Raw genomic sequence first — 14,502 nt, 5'->3', positions numbered from 1 at the left:
GAATGTGACTTCATGACTCACTTCGTACCATCATTCCCGATCCTCCTTTTGTGGTTCCGAACCATATGGAGTTAGAAATATCATGGATTATGAATGGGGTGTAACCTTCACGGGTCAATCGTTGTTGTCTTTCGTTGTCCCTTAATCGTGGTTGCCTTTTATGATCCGTGAACGGTTTACAAGTTCCTTAAAAACTTGTTGGCGGCTCCCTACTTTCCTTGTCCTTAATCGTACATGTTAATTGCCACTTCCTATGAGTGCCAAGCATATTCACAACATGCTAACTTAGCACACTTCGAACGACGCCAACAATTTGGCAACTCCACTGGGGAGGATTCTTGGTTATTTATCGATTTGAGTGATCGGTATTTAATTGAGATGAGTGGATGAGACTTGAAAGATTCTTGAATTGTATTCCCGTGATTTAATTGGCATTGTCACATATGCATATGCATTTTAATTTTCCTATTTTTCCACAATAGTACGTGTTCTACGTATGTGGCTAGCCCTGGGGATTTAAGCTCTATCAACCCGAAAACGCTCATGGCAATAACGGTTCATCCGAGTTATTAAATCCACCCAAACCATGGAGTCGAGTTCGATTTCATCACGAACTCGCGGAGCCACCCGTTGGCATACACCCTCAAGGGAGGCTGCCTTGCTAACGCGTCCAAACTCTTAACCATGTTACCCTTTAACACTCATAAGCATAACCATAGTGGAACATAGAACTTGACTTTAGGTTGCAAACTTCATTGCATCATGATTGGCGATGTGCTTATATGTGCATTTTTTATTGAATTTTTTGAAATTATTTTTTTTTCTTATCAAACACTTTTTATTTTTTTTAGAGTCGAGTCATAGATTTTTTTATTTTTTTATTTGAGTCAACCCGGATTTTTATTCCCGTATCCAGTATAAGGGTCAACTTGTTTTTGTCATATCCAGAGTTCTAAAAAGAGTTATGTGTTGTGTAACCTATGGATCTGTAGCCCCGAGTTTTATCTTTCATTTGGATTTGGTTTCGTCCCAATAAAAGTCACAGATCAAAAGTTATAACCAATATACTACAGCCTGACCAGTTTAGGTGTCTTTTTAGCGTCAACTTTCTTTTTTTAATATTTTTTTATATCTTTTCGTGTTAATATAGTCTTAGACAAGTCCTTTAATTCGTGTCAACTCATATAACATAGGATTATAGATTTTTATTTTTGTTTATTTATTTTTTATACCCATGAGTCCTAACTCTTCTAGAATTCTAGTCATCTTCCTAGTTTCTTGTGATCGATTTTTTTGTGCTAACCTTAACATGTTTTCTTTGTCTTTGATTGTGGTTGATCTTATTTATGACTAACAATTTCCAATCGACCGTTTTCACCTAGTAAATAGCATAAACATTAAAATTGGACAAAATTAATCAAGTTAGTTTGTCTTTTAGTCTTCTGTGCTATTTGGTCATTGGGTCCTTTGTTTTTCACAACGTCCTCATGTCTTGTCATGCGATCATACCATTAATAAACTCACCTAATCATACATGTTGAGTCATTGCACACACTTTGTCTTTGAATAATGCACTATATTGTTTATGATCCTTTACTAGGACCATGCATGCGTCGTTTTCCGTCATAATAGGAATGAGTAGATCGAGTATTTCCCATCAGTTTTCAAAATTTTTTCATACACTCTTCCTTTCCAATCTGAGTATTAAGTGAGTTCATCCTTACACAGTACTGGAGTCTACAATCACTAAGAAAATGTTGGAAGAATAAGGGGCACGTCACTCCTTCCTTAATTATTTCCTTTCAATCAAAGCATCAGCAATAACAAAATTCTTATCCCTCTTGGTGGTAACAAGTAATTCATAAGCAACCATGAAGAAGAAGCATAAGACAAGTTTTCATACCAGATTTCATGCTTTTTTTTCTCTTTCGTTTCAACCCTTTTCCCCTAATAAGTCTAGCATAAGTTCTCCTTATCCTTATGTCTATATGCCATGTTCCATCAATGATATTTCTTTCCTTTGCATTCGATCATGTCATTCGCAAAAAAAAAAAAAAAAAAAAAAAAAAACAATTGTCGAACCGAACACAAGGTATACTAATGATTTGAGGCACCTTTGCAACCCATTCATTCCCCATGAACCATTCAATCACGTATCCATTTCTTAATCAACCACTTTGAACTTCGTCTAACGATTGACCTTATTTATTCAACCCACATTCACCTAGCCCTGGGATTGGAAAATATGAAATTTGAGTAACATTCAAAAAGCAAGTAAAAAAAAAGCAGCAAAGCAACAATAAAAAATTATCGAAGGGCAAGTGTTCCAATGTCTTTGATATGAGCACGTCTCAAATTGCGTCTCTCATCGAGTGCTTGATACCGTGCCTGAGAAACATGAATTCTAAGTGAGTGATGGATCGCATGATCCGAGATTGCCCACATTGATTAAAAAGAATGAAAAAAAAATCAAAGGAAAAAAAAAATGTTGAAAATAAACTTGCTAAAAATTTTCAAATTCACAATTACACATCTTGAGGATTCTCTCGGGTCTTGAGCCTTGTACCCTTTTCTTTTTTAAACCATCAACTTAACCATATTACAACCCTTAAAAGACCTTTTTGAGGTGTACATACACTTGTGCAAAGTTTGGCTAGAGCTACGTTGGCCTAATTCCTAATGGATACATAGGCAACCTCACATCGAGGTGCGGCCACATTCATATTCACATTCATATTCATATCCATGCATGATCGAGTCAAAGAATATCCAATGCTTATCCCTACCCATTTAGAGCTAGACTTGGGGGCTTGAACCCACATCACATTAGCTTACCCAGCCTAAAAAGTCATCATCTTTGAATCTTCTCACATATATTTTCATCCCCATAACCTTTGCAGCCAGCCTTGGTATCACATTCACACACTTCACTCACACATCCATATCCATATCATTTTTCCCTTTAAGAACCCTTTTTCATGAAATCTTTTTTCAACACTGTGCATGTTTCATCATCTTTCAAGACAACATTCATCAAATGAAAACATTATATACTTGCTTAGTTTCCAGACCTAAGTATTATTAATTGTTTCATGCATTTCATATCGAGCTTAGCTCCTTGACCTAAGCAACATTCATCAATCACTTCATCTATATACGTGCTTAGCTTCCAGACCTAAGTGATGTTCAAGATCGTTTCTTTAAACCATATATGATGCTTAGCTCCATGACCTAAGTTCATTCATCTATCGCGTCACATGATATAATTGTCCTTATCCTCCTAACCTAAGAACATGCATCATGCATACATTATTTTCAAGACAAGCAATTCAATCCATACAATTCATTTCATCTTGCTCAATGAGGAAGTTCAAAACTTCTTCTCTTTTTCATCTTTTTTCTTTTAGGGAAGTTCAAAAACTTTTTTCAAATATTTTTATCGAGGGAAGTTCGAAAACAAAAATTCATTTTTCACATCTTTCTTTTTTCGGGAAAAAGTCAGTACCTTCCACTTGTCTCATGACAAAAATGGCGGAAAATTTTTGCTTTTGCATTTTTTAATCCTTGTGTTTACACACACACACACCATATACAAAAAACACCACAAGTTATACACATGTCATGTCATGTCAAGTTAAGCTTGGTCAAGTCAGTTGGTCAAGTTAATCATAATCTATACGAGTCCCTTGGCAAATTTTATTTTGTAGGTCTCAATTACAGCCCACGTCCGGGGACAAGCGGACCATCTACAACCCACGTTTGGGGACAAGCAAACCATTTACAGCCGCATTCGGGGACAAGTGAACCATCTATAGCCCACGTCCGGGGACAAGCAGACCATCTACAGCCCACGTCCGGGGACAAGCAAACCATCTACGACCCACGTTCGGGGACAAGAGAACCCATTACATCCCACGTTCGGGGACAAGTGGACCATCTACAGCCCACGTTTGGGGACAAGCGAACTATCTACAACCCACGTTTGGGACAAGCGAACCATCATCATTTTAGTGATCATCTCCCAAGCGAAGGTGATTCATGGCGCAAGGTTTTCGATACACAGAGACTTGCAATCTTATTAGACAAGTTTTTCCTCAAGCATGGAAAATTGTCGGTCGTTGTCATCTCTCAAAGCGAAGAAGTCAGCGATTACATCATATGTCGACTTTCCTCATGCATGGAAAGTATCTCAACCGGTGGGTTTCTCAAGCACAGAAAACTGTCAAAATCATTAGTCGACTTTCCTCAAGCATGGAAAGTATTATTGGTGAGTTTCTTCAAGTGTAGAAAACCATCAATTCATATGTTGACTTTCCTCAAGCATGGAAAGTATCATCTGGTAGATTTCCTCAAGCATAGAAAGCTACCAAACTTATCAGTCGACTTTCCTCAAGGATGGAAAGTATCTCAACGAAACGCCATCCGGTGAATTCCTTCAAGCATAGGAAGCTATCAAACTCATTTGTCACCGATACACTAGTGTCAGATAAGCAATCTACCCCTTTACTCTTTTATCTGTGGAACTAACATTTTTCTGCAGGTATCGGCATATAAAGTGTGATTCAGGATCGCAGAACGTCTTGAATCATTCTTCGTCCCTATCGATTACTTTGACTATCGTTTTCGAAACTGACGTTTCTACAAACTCTTTCGGGGAATCTGTAGACACATAAAAATGTCTCCCCAAAACCAAACCCGATGATGAACAATCTTTCACCGCCATTATTTTTCGGGTTGAGTATTTAATATTTGGAGTGCTTAAATCCATGTTTCCATTCAATACATTTCATAAACCAACCCATTTCCTAACTTATTTCCCTAAACCATAACTTGTTTTCCTCTTTTCGTGTCCACATCACATAACCGAGTGAAAATGATTTTTTGGCTTAATAATTTTGATACAATTATTATATTTTTGGATAGGCCTTGAAATAAGTTTTCCAACCATACATTATAAGCCCAATTCCAATTTAAAACGAAAAAGATATGAGCAAAATACTAAACTCGGCCCAAAACCGACACCCTTCTACTAAAACAGCCATATCATGAACTCTACAAATTATTTTTACCTGATTCTAATTGTTTGGAAAGTATACTTGATAAGCTTTCCAATGATACATTATATGCCTTATTCCGAGTCATGGATCAAAAGTTATGATATTTTTAAAAACGTATGAAAAACCGGAATTACCGTGCACATTGTAAAAGCACCGTGTCATGGCAAAATCTCACATGGAACGGTGCCTGACGCCGTGACACAGTAATTTACAATGTGTCAAGATGCTTTTTTCATGTTTTTTCCACGTGAAAATCCATTGTTGCACGGTACTTGTTGCCGTGACACGGTATTTCTCACCGTGTCCATTGCGTTTTCCCACGCACTTTTTTTACCTTGACATGGTGTACTGTACCGTGTCACGCTGGACGCTGCCGTGTCACGTAATTTTCTCGTGTTTTCTCCGCGTAAACCCTTCACGCGTTTTATCTTTTGTAGCCTATTTTTTGTCCCCCGTCACTCCAGTTTTCCCCGCGTCACACTAATTTCCCCCGTGTCACGGAAATCTTTTCCGTGTCACGGCATTATTTTTTAGGGTTTTTATCTTTTTTAGGGTTCCGTGTGATCCCTTACTCATTTCCTCTATTACTGCTCCCCCTCCTTTCTACAGTTCGGGGCATCAAACCTTTCTCTCTTTTTCTTTTTTACACCAAATCATTCTCTTTTATCTCTCTCTCATACTCTAAGCCTTAAACCTATATTACTAATTACACCGTTCTTCCCTTAAACACTCCAAGGAGTCCATACTTGACTCGAGATTCTGTCCTTAAACCAAGGTGTGAAAGGTACAAATGACTGAGGGTTTGGACTGAATCAACTCTACTTTTTATTTAATTTAAGTTTCATTTGATTTATATTTTTATTGAAGTTACTAACAAGTTATTCATGATGTAGCAATTTAAAGGAACGCGCGAAATGTGAGTAATTAATTAATTTAATTATTTTATTTTAATATTGCTAGTATCATGATTAGATTAATTTATATTTGATTTGACTAATGATATTATTGTTAAATTGCTTCCAATATTAATGTTTATTCTACCATATTATTATTGATCACCATATTGCATGTTTAAAGGGAATATGTAATTGAAAATCGTGCCTAATAAGATAATTTGGACAACCGATTTAGGATCCTTTTTAATCTTATTGTTTAATCAAGTGGTCACGATATTTTAGAATTATATGTTACATTAATATTCAACCAATTTAGCCTAATAATAGATTGGAGCAAATTGAATCTTTGTTTGCATGCCTTTGAGATCGCAGGAATCACTTTTCACTATAAGAATCGAGTAGAGGCCAATATGGGCGAATGTGACTCCATGACTCACTTCGTACCACCATCCCCGATCCTCTTTTCATGGTTCCGAACCATATGGATTTAGTAATCTCATGGATTATGAATGGGGTGTAACCTTCACGGGTCAATCGTTCTTGCCTTTCGTTGTCCCTTAATCGTAGTTGCCTTTTATGATCTGTGAACGGTTTACAAGTTCCTTAAAAACTTGTTGGCGACTCCCTACTTTCCTTGTCCCTAATCGTACATGTTAGTTCCCACTTCCTATGAGTGCCAAGCATATTCACAACATGTTTAACGTAGGCGCACTTCGAACGACGCCTACAGTAATCGAAATAAACTCTCCCAAAAACCTTCTATGGCCTTGTAATAAATAATAAGTAGTCTCAATTTCACTCCATCTTATCCAGAATTCTTATGAGTAATGTCTTTGACACCCCCCTTCAATTTCTTTATTTTGTATCGTTAGATATTCATTTAGCTTTGTATGTAGTGGCTAATCAGCAACCTAGCTTGGTATTGTTAATACTAGTACTCTTGGTTCATCTTTTAGACACCAACATCTTACTCCTCCCTCAACCCATCACATATATACTTCCACAAATATTGCAACGTTTCTATATTTACATATGTTTTCTCTCTTTCACTTTATATACTTCCTTCATCCCACAAATTAGGGGTGTCTGTTCGGTTTTCGGTTTGGATTTTGGACAAATCTAATCCATTCCAAAATAAAATCCAGTTTTTAATTTTCAAATCCAATCCTATCTGATTTCTCATCAATCCAATCCGACCCAATCCGAAATACAATTCGGTTATTTGGATCCAATCTATATTTGGCCTAAAGTGATTATAAAAATAAAAATGCAATTATAAAGTTGTACATTTATTAATGTAAGTATTGAAAACATAATTTTGCATTATTTATATTAATGTAATTATCAACATAATTTTACATGATTAATACAAACAATCATTATTTGTAAAAGTATGGTTTCATATTTTGGATAATTCTGTTTTTTGGATCCAAACAAGGTCAATCGAATCTAAACAAGGTTGATCCGATCCGATTTGAAAATCCGAATTTTCAAAGAATTTCAATCCGATCTGATCCGAATTAAAGTTTGAATCCAACCCAAATTAAGATTTCGGTTTGGATTGGATTGAAATTCATCGGTTTAGATTAGATTTGAAACACCCTAGAAATTCCTTCCTTTTAAAATACCTGTTTTGCCATGTTTAAAACTTTTAAATAAGAATATCTAAGACATTACCGCCACCGTGATAACAGTTAAGACAACTACCAATGACACACAGCAGAAGACTAATTTCAAAACATTTCAAACCAAGTCAACATTGAAAATAAAACAACGAAAGTAAAGTCAAACAAAAGTCAAACAAAGTAAAATTAAGTCAACCTACAACTTGGAACCATTGTAGGCCCTTATTAAAACAAAACCGAAATTCAAAACCCCTTTTCGTTAGTCACATATAATAAATAAAGTCATAAATAAATTAAGCAATAACACAATCATCTACTTATAGAAAATAGCATGATTCGCTCTTCACTTATGCCCATTAAAAAGGGGTCATCACAGGGCCAAGAAAAAGACAAGGCCAACAAACACACAAAACACACAATCAGCAAATTTGAGAACATAAGTGTATTAACACACTAACATACGATTTCCTATCAACACACAACTTACCTCGTTGCACCTGTTTTTCAAGCATACAACATTCAATAAAAGTTCTCACTAGACACTACATAATTTATTTCATGTTGACTACGCATCAAACGGGTTTCCCACTCAACCTCTCCCAAATAAATTTGAGGTTACTAACATGGGAGCTAACCGTACCAGCATCAATAACCACTCGTAAGTGGCGGAATCCCTGCGCATAATAATAATAAAAGGAATGTACAGCGTCCTGTACTCCAATAGAAGTTATGATCATATATAAAGTCACATAACTCCCCCCATATGTTCATATTGATCAAGGTGTATACGTTCCAAGAGTTTTAGTGCGTAATATCTTTCACTTTACGTTATTTACAGATTATTAAACTTGGTGATGACTCTCAAACCATAATCATTCAATCAACAATAATTATTCAAACAATCAAATATATCAATTTAATTCTTGAATAATTAGTGACCACATAATATTTAATGTTGAATCCTTTTTAACTCTACCTCGGTGCTAATGACACCTTAAACGCATAAAGCGGCACAAATCCTATCCTTCACCTTAAGTGCACTAAGGCACCAACATACAATTTATTCCTCGTTTACATAGACACTTATATAGCTCTTTCTTCATGCTTATAGCATCAATAAAATTATATGAACCATAATAAAATTCCTTTTCAATATTCCAAACCAAATTAAACATTTAGTTTAATTAAACATGCTCTCTAACATGCCATAAATAAATATGTGGTTCATAAATAATATTCCTAACTATCAATTTTCATTCAATAATCCATCACAAATAAATCATGCTTCATAATCCAATCACCAATAACATCCAAATCATAATTTCCAATCCAAACATAGCATGATACTACTTGTAATCAATCAAACACATTTAGCATGCTATTATATTACGTAATTATGCTAAGTACGCGAACGCACCTTGTATACGATCTTAGAATCGCCACGACTAATAAAAATCACTCACTTCAAAGTCTCCTACAATTTAAAATTATAGAAGAGTATTAAAATCCACTTTACACAAATTTCCAGCAATATATACTATTATAAAACCCCTCATAATATAATTTAAATAAGCTGAAATTATATTTAAAACATCATACTTTAATCCCAATTAATGGGTAATTAAAATTCCTTAAAGAAACTTGATTTTAAATGCTCTACTAAAAATTCCAGCACTATATTTTAATTAAAACTTGCTGTGATGAAGCCTTAAAACACTCTAATCAAAGGTCTAAACCATTATACATCATAAGCCTTCAATAATCTACAAATCAAGAACCTAAGGTTTCAAAAATTGGGGATTTTTAATTTAAAACATAATTTGAAAATTAATTAACATAATACTTATAATCAAACATCAAAATCAAATCCCAAAACTCATAATTAACAATTAGATTTAGGCATAGATTAGTTTTTAACAATAAAGATTTAATTTTTTGTTTGTTTTGTTTTGTTTTGTTTTGTTTGTTTGTTTGTTTTTCTTTTTTGTTTTTTGTTTTTTTATATATATATATGTTCGAAAAAGGGGGAGAGAGAAAGCAGCGGTAGCCACCACGCCGGCTGCCAGCGCCGGTGGCTGCATGCTGCCGGCGGCTGACGCTGCTAGCTACGGGCGACCACTTGCTGCCGGTGGTCGACAATGGTGGTGAATGGGGTAGCCGAAAGAAAAAGAAAAGGGGAAGGGGAAAAAGGAGAAAGAAAAAGAATTAAAATAACTCCACTCTGGGCAAAGTTGATATACCTCATATGTGGGATATTTATACTCCTTCTCTACAAAGCCTTTTTCCATAACTTTCGTCTTTTAATTTTCCTAATCCCATCCCTAATAAAACTTTACCAAAATAAAACTTTCCTTAAATCAAACCCCAACTTAATTAAATTAATTAATTAAATAAACTTTCCTTTTATAAATATTTCCAAACTTATTTAATATAAATAATTTAAATAAAATAATTTAATTTAATTAAATACTTCTCAAAATACTTATTTTAATTAAAATACGTATAAAAATACGAGGTATTACAAGATTGGATTTCAGTTTTTGTACGAATAATGGACACCCCTACCACAAATAATGCAAGAATTATCATTTTAAGAAGTTTCACAAATATTGCAATACTTTTATATTTACACATGTTTTCTCTCTTTCTTTTTCCTTATCACATAAGTCCCTATTTTTAATCCTCTCTATCTCTCTCATCTTTTTAAAATATGTATCTTATCCCCATATTACAATATTTGAGAAATAAATGAGTAAATAATAACGATAAAAACCAAACCGTAGAGCCCCGTCATGCAAATAAGGATGGTCATACCATGAGATTTACCTAATTAGTAATATAATAAACACTTTTGTTCAAGAATATAAGGTCATCTAAACTTCTAGACTCGTTGTGAAACTTGCCAAAGCTCATTTAACGATTGAAGGACTACTAATTAAAGTATGTTTCATTGTTTTGAGACAAAAAAGATGACACAAGTATAGACTCACTAGACTCCATCTCTACTAATACCCTAAACAAAAGTTGTCTAGACAGTTTGTCGTTGATATCATTTTTTTATTTTATTTTTATACTACGTATTTGTGTTTGCACAAATATAAGCATTAGCAAGTCTTATATTGTGTGTGATCAACCGCATAGTATGACTACATTTGTTTATAAAAGTAATTTAAATCTCAATTATTCATAAGGATAGCTTTAATTTGTCCATAAGAATAACCTTATTTTATTATACGACTAACATCAACTAATTTTTTTAAAAAAATAAAAATAAATAACAAGTCACTTCATTTATTTATTCAAGTAACCTTAATTTTCCATTATTATACCCTCTCAAACGTCCAGGTAACTCCAATTAATAATGGGTGTCAAATTTTAATGAAAATCTTGAGACAAATCAATCTTTATCAAATTTTACCTAAGCATGCTTGGTTGAGATTCTAAGGTATCTTATGATTTGAATATAGAGTAAGAGATCCCTCACCGTTCTCTCTATTCTTAAGCATTGACTTGTACGTCTGCGTTGATTAACTTGTAAGAGTGTTATTAGTAAATTTGTTCTCCAATAAAACAAAACTAGATAAGTCAAATAAGGCCATGTTCACTTCACCTACAAAAATAATATTAAGTAAAAATAATTTCAGTTCAGTAAAAATAATTTCATTTAAATAAGTTCAGTTCAGTAAAAACAAATTCAGTTCAGCAAAAATAAGTTCAGCTTAGTAAATTTCAGTAACTTGAAAGAAGAAATATAATAGAAAATCAGTAAAAAAGATTCAGTTCAGCAAAAATGATTTCTGTTCAGCAAAAATAATTTTAGTTTAGTAAAATTAATTTCAGTTCAGTAAAACTAATTTAAGTTCAATAAAAATAATTTAGTTGAGTAAAAATAATTTCAATGTAGCAAAAATAAGGTGAACTGAACATGGTGTTAGACCCCATATATGTTTATGTCTATCATTTAGTGATGAGAGGCTTCAACCTTGTAATGTGAGACCTCAAGGTATAGTAACTGGTGAAACCCTAACCAATTCCTACACCGAAGTCTAAACTTTGGTTAAATATGTATGTATGTATGTATGTATGTTTGTATCCTTCACCTTAAAAAATAATATTAAGTAAAAATAATTTCTCCTTAAAAAATAATTTCAACCTTGTAATGTAAGACCTCAAGGTATAGTAACCGGCGAATCCCTTAAATAATTTCTCCTTAAAAAATAATTTCAACCTTGTAATGTAAGACCTCAAGGTAAAGTAACCGGCGAATTCCTAACAAATTCCTACACCGAATTCATATATATATAGTTCACCTTAAAAAAAAAATATTAAGTAAAAATAATTTCAATTCCAGTAAAATTAAGTTCAATAAATATACTTTTAGTTTAGTAAAATTAATTTAAGTTCAATAAAAATAATTTTAATTCAGCAAATATAATTTTATTTTCAGCAAAAATAATTTCAGTTCAGCAAAAATAAGGTGAAGTCAACAGGGCCATACTCATGCAAAACATAATAAAAGTCATTATTGTCATATTGATTGAGGTTTAATTAACTTGAAAATAGAGCAAGAAGTAGATCTTCCCGCCCCCCAAAAAAAACAGCCTTCACCCAAAATCATGCAAGCATAAATAAACAGACAGAAGTTCAAATGTTATCAATCCCATGCTCATGATTAATTCACCCTTTTTCAAACACTTCGAATCTCAGTAAAAAAAAAAAAAAAAAAAAAAAAAAAAAAAATTTGTAAAAAAAATAAAAATAAGAAAAGCAAAAGTTAGTATTTTAATGGAAGAAGAGAGAAGCACAAAAATATATACTCCCATTATATCCTCCTCTCTTGAATTCTCATTCATTCATTCACTTTATCTTTTTCATTCTTTCTTTTCTTTCTCCACTTTGCTTCTAGCTGATGTTTACTCATCACTTCCCTTTCTTTCCAACTCACAAAGAAGAAAGCTTACTTCACTAAACTTAACTTATTATTAGCTTATTATCTTAATTACTTTGATTCATTTTTATTAACATGGTTTTCTCTTCTCTTCCACTCTACCATCATCTTGATTCCTCGAATTGGCATCAGGTCTGTTTATTGCTTAAAACAATTTTCATTGTTCGACTTTTTCACTTGTTTTATTAATATTGGATGAAAAACAAAACAAATAAAAGCATCAATTTAAAGATGTATATTATTCCATCTCTTTATTTTTATTCGAATATACGCAGTTATATTATGTACTTATTATTGCTTCTTCTCTAAATTTATTTATTTCTTCGGTTGTTTTTCTTTGTTTGTTTGTTTGTTTGTTTGTTTGTGGCAGCAATCCAATGACCAACATCATCAACAACAACTGATAATTTCTGCTCATCATGAGGCGGCTAATGGTGAAGGGCTTCCAGGAGGAGGTGTCGGTGGTGGGTCGGCGAGTTCGATCAAGCCTAACTCAATGGTTGATCGAGCTCGCCAGGCTCAGATTCCTCTTCCTGAACCAGGTCAGAAGTGCCCTCGTTGCGAGTCTACTAACACTAAGTTCTGTTACTTTAACAACTACAGCCTCTCCCAGCCTAGACACTTCTGTAAGACATGTAGACGGTACTGGACTCGAGGCGGTGCCCTTAGGAATGTTCCGGTAGGTGGTGGGTCTCGCCGGACAACCAAACGAAGCAAAGGAAGGAGCAGCAGCAGTGGCGGTAACAACAACAACGCTAGCAATGGATCGTCGAGATCTCCTATGATTAGTGGTGGTAGTACTACTTCAGGAGGATCTCCTTGTTCCACAAGTTTGTTTCTTACTCCTAATAATATGCCTCAGTTTCCATTTTTGCCCTCGTCTTTGCATCACCTAGGTAGCTCTAACCCTAATGGCATAGGGTTGAGTTTGTTGGGCGGTGGAGGGGCAGAAATGGAATTTCCATTTATGGGAAGTTTTGAAGGTTTAGGAAGAATCAATGGAATGATGCAACACATGCACCCTTTTGAGAACAACACTCCTGGAAGTGTTGAGCTCTTGGGTGGGAGGCTAGTGCCTAACTACCACGCCGCCCTTCAATCGAAACCACTAGATCCAGAAGTCCTTGATCGAGTGGCATCTGTTAAACTTGAGGATTCGCAAAGGTTAAACTTAGCACATAATAAGGATTTCGAGGTCGTTCAACCTAGTGAGCATCATCAACAATACAATTGGAACTCGAGTGTGTGGACTACTAGTGATCTTTCTGGTTATAATTCTCCATCTTCGACTAGCCATCTCTTGGGGTAGTTTTAAAGTAAGTCCTAGAATTATTAGTTACTATATTGTATTAATTAACCATCTACTTATCCAGATCCATTGAGGATAAAAAGATAGGGTTCCAATCTACCATCTACTTAGTTAGTTCTTCGTGATCAATAGAGTTTGGGTTTGATTTCTTTTATTTGTTGTACTAAGAAAATGTATATGTTTATAGGGTAATTATTAGTTGATTAGGTTGATTATCTATCATCTTTGTTATCATGACATGAAATGAAGCGGATTGTCATGATCTTTACTGAAACATTGGCCAAACCCTTGGCTTGAAATGTAGCTAATATCATATCATATATAGTACTTAATGAGTTGTACTGTGTTTCCAAATTTCATTATTTGAAGAAATCAATGACAACAGTTTTTTCTGGATGTTTCCAACCATCATAAATTTGCATCTTTTGTACTCTCTTCGGAATTAGTTGTTGCATTACCGGTAAAACTTACACTAGCTAGTAACGTGACTATTAATTCTACACTAGAAGAGCCAGCGTTACTTTTTTGTAATTATATTTTGTTTAATGGGTACTATGAATGAACCCTACTCCATATTCATTCACATAATCACATTTACACAATTTTAATGATTGAATAAACTATTGTAGCATTATGGTTTATGACTACACGTACGCTGCAACATTAT

The 14,502-nt window shown here is 34.1% G+C and overlaps 1 protein-coding gene across 1 annotated transcript; it reads left to right on the top strand.

The window, feature by feature from the left end:
* The first annotated feature begins 12,022 nt into the window (after positions 1–12,022).
* On the top strand, positions 12,023–14,235 carry LOC110706252 (dof zinc finger protein DOF3.6-like). The gene is made up of 2 exons (XM_021884152.1): positions 12,023–12,658; positions 12,897–14,235. The coding sequence occupies exons 1-2, from the start codon at positions 12,602–12,604 to the stop codon at positions 13,833–13,835; spliced, it is 996 nt and encodes a 331-aa protein (XP_021739844.1). The 5' UTR covers positions 12,023–12,601; the 3' UTR covers positions 13,836–14,235.
* Positions 14,236–14,502: the final 267 nt, after the last annotated feature.

The sequence above is a fragment of the Chenopodium quinoa genome, unplaced genomic scaffold (assembly GCF_001683475.1).
Source record: "Chenopodium quinoa cultivar QQ74 unplaced genomic scaffold, ASM168347v1, whole genome shotgun sequence".
Lineage (NCBI taxonomy): Eukaryota > Viridiplantae > Streptophyta > Magnoliopsida > Caryophyllales > Amaranthaceae > Chenopodium > Chenopodium quinoa.
The sequence above is the reverse complement of the archived record's forward strand: the minus strand, read 5'-3'. Positions and strand labels throughout refer to the sequence as shown.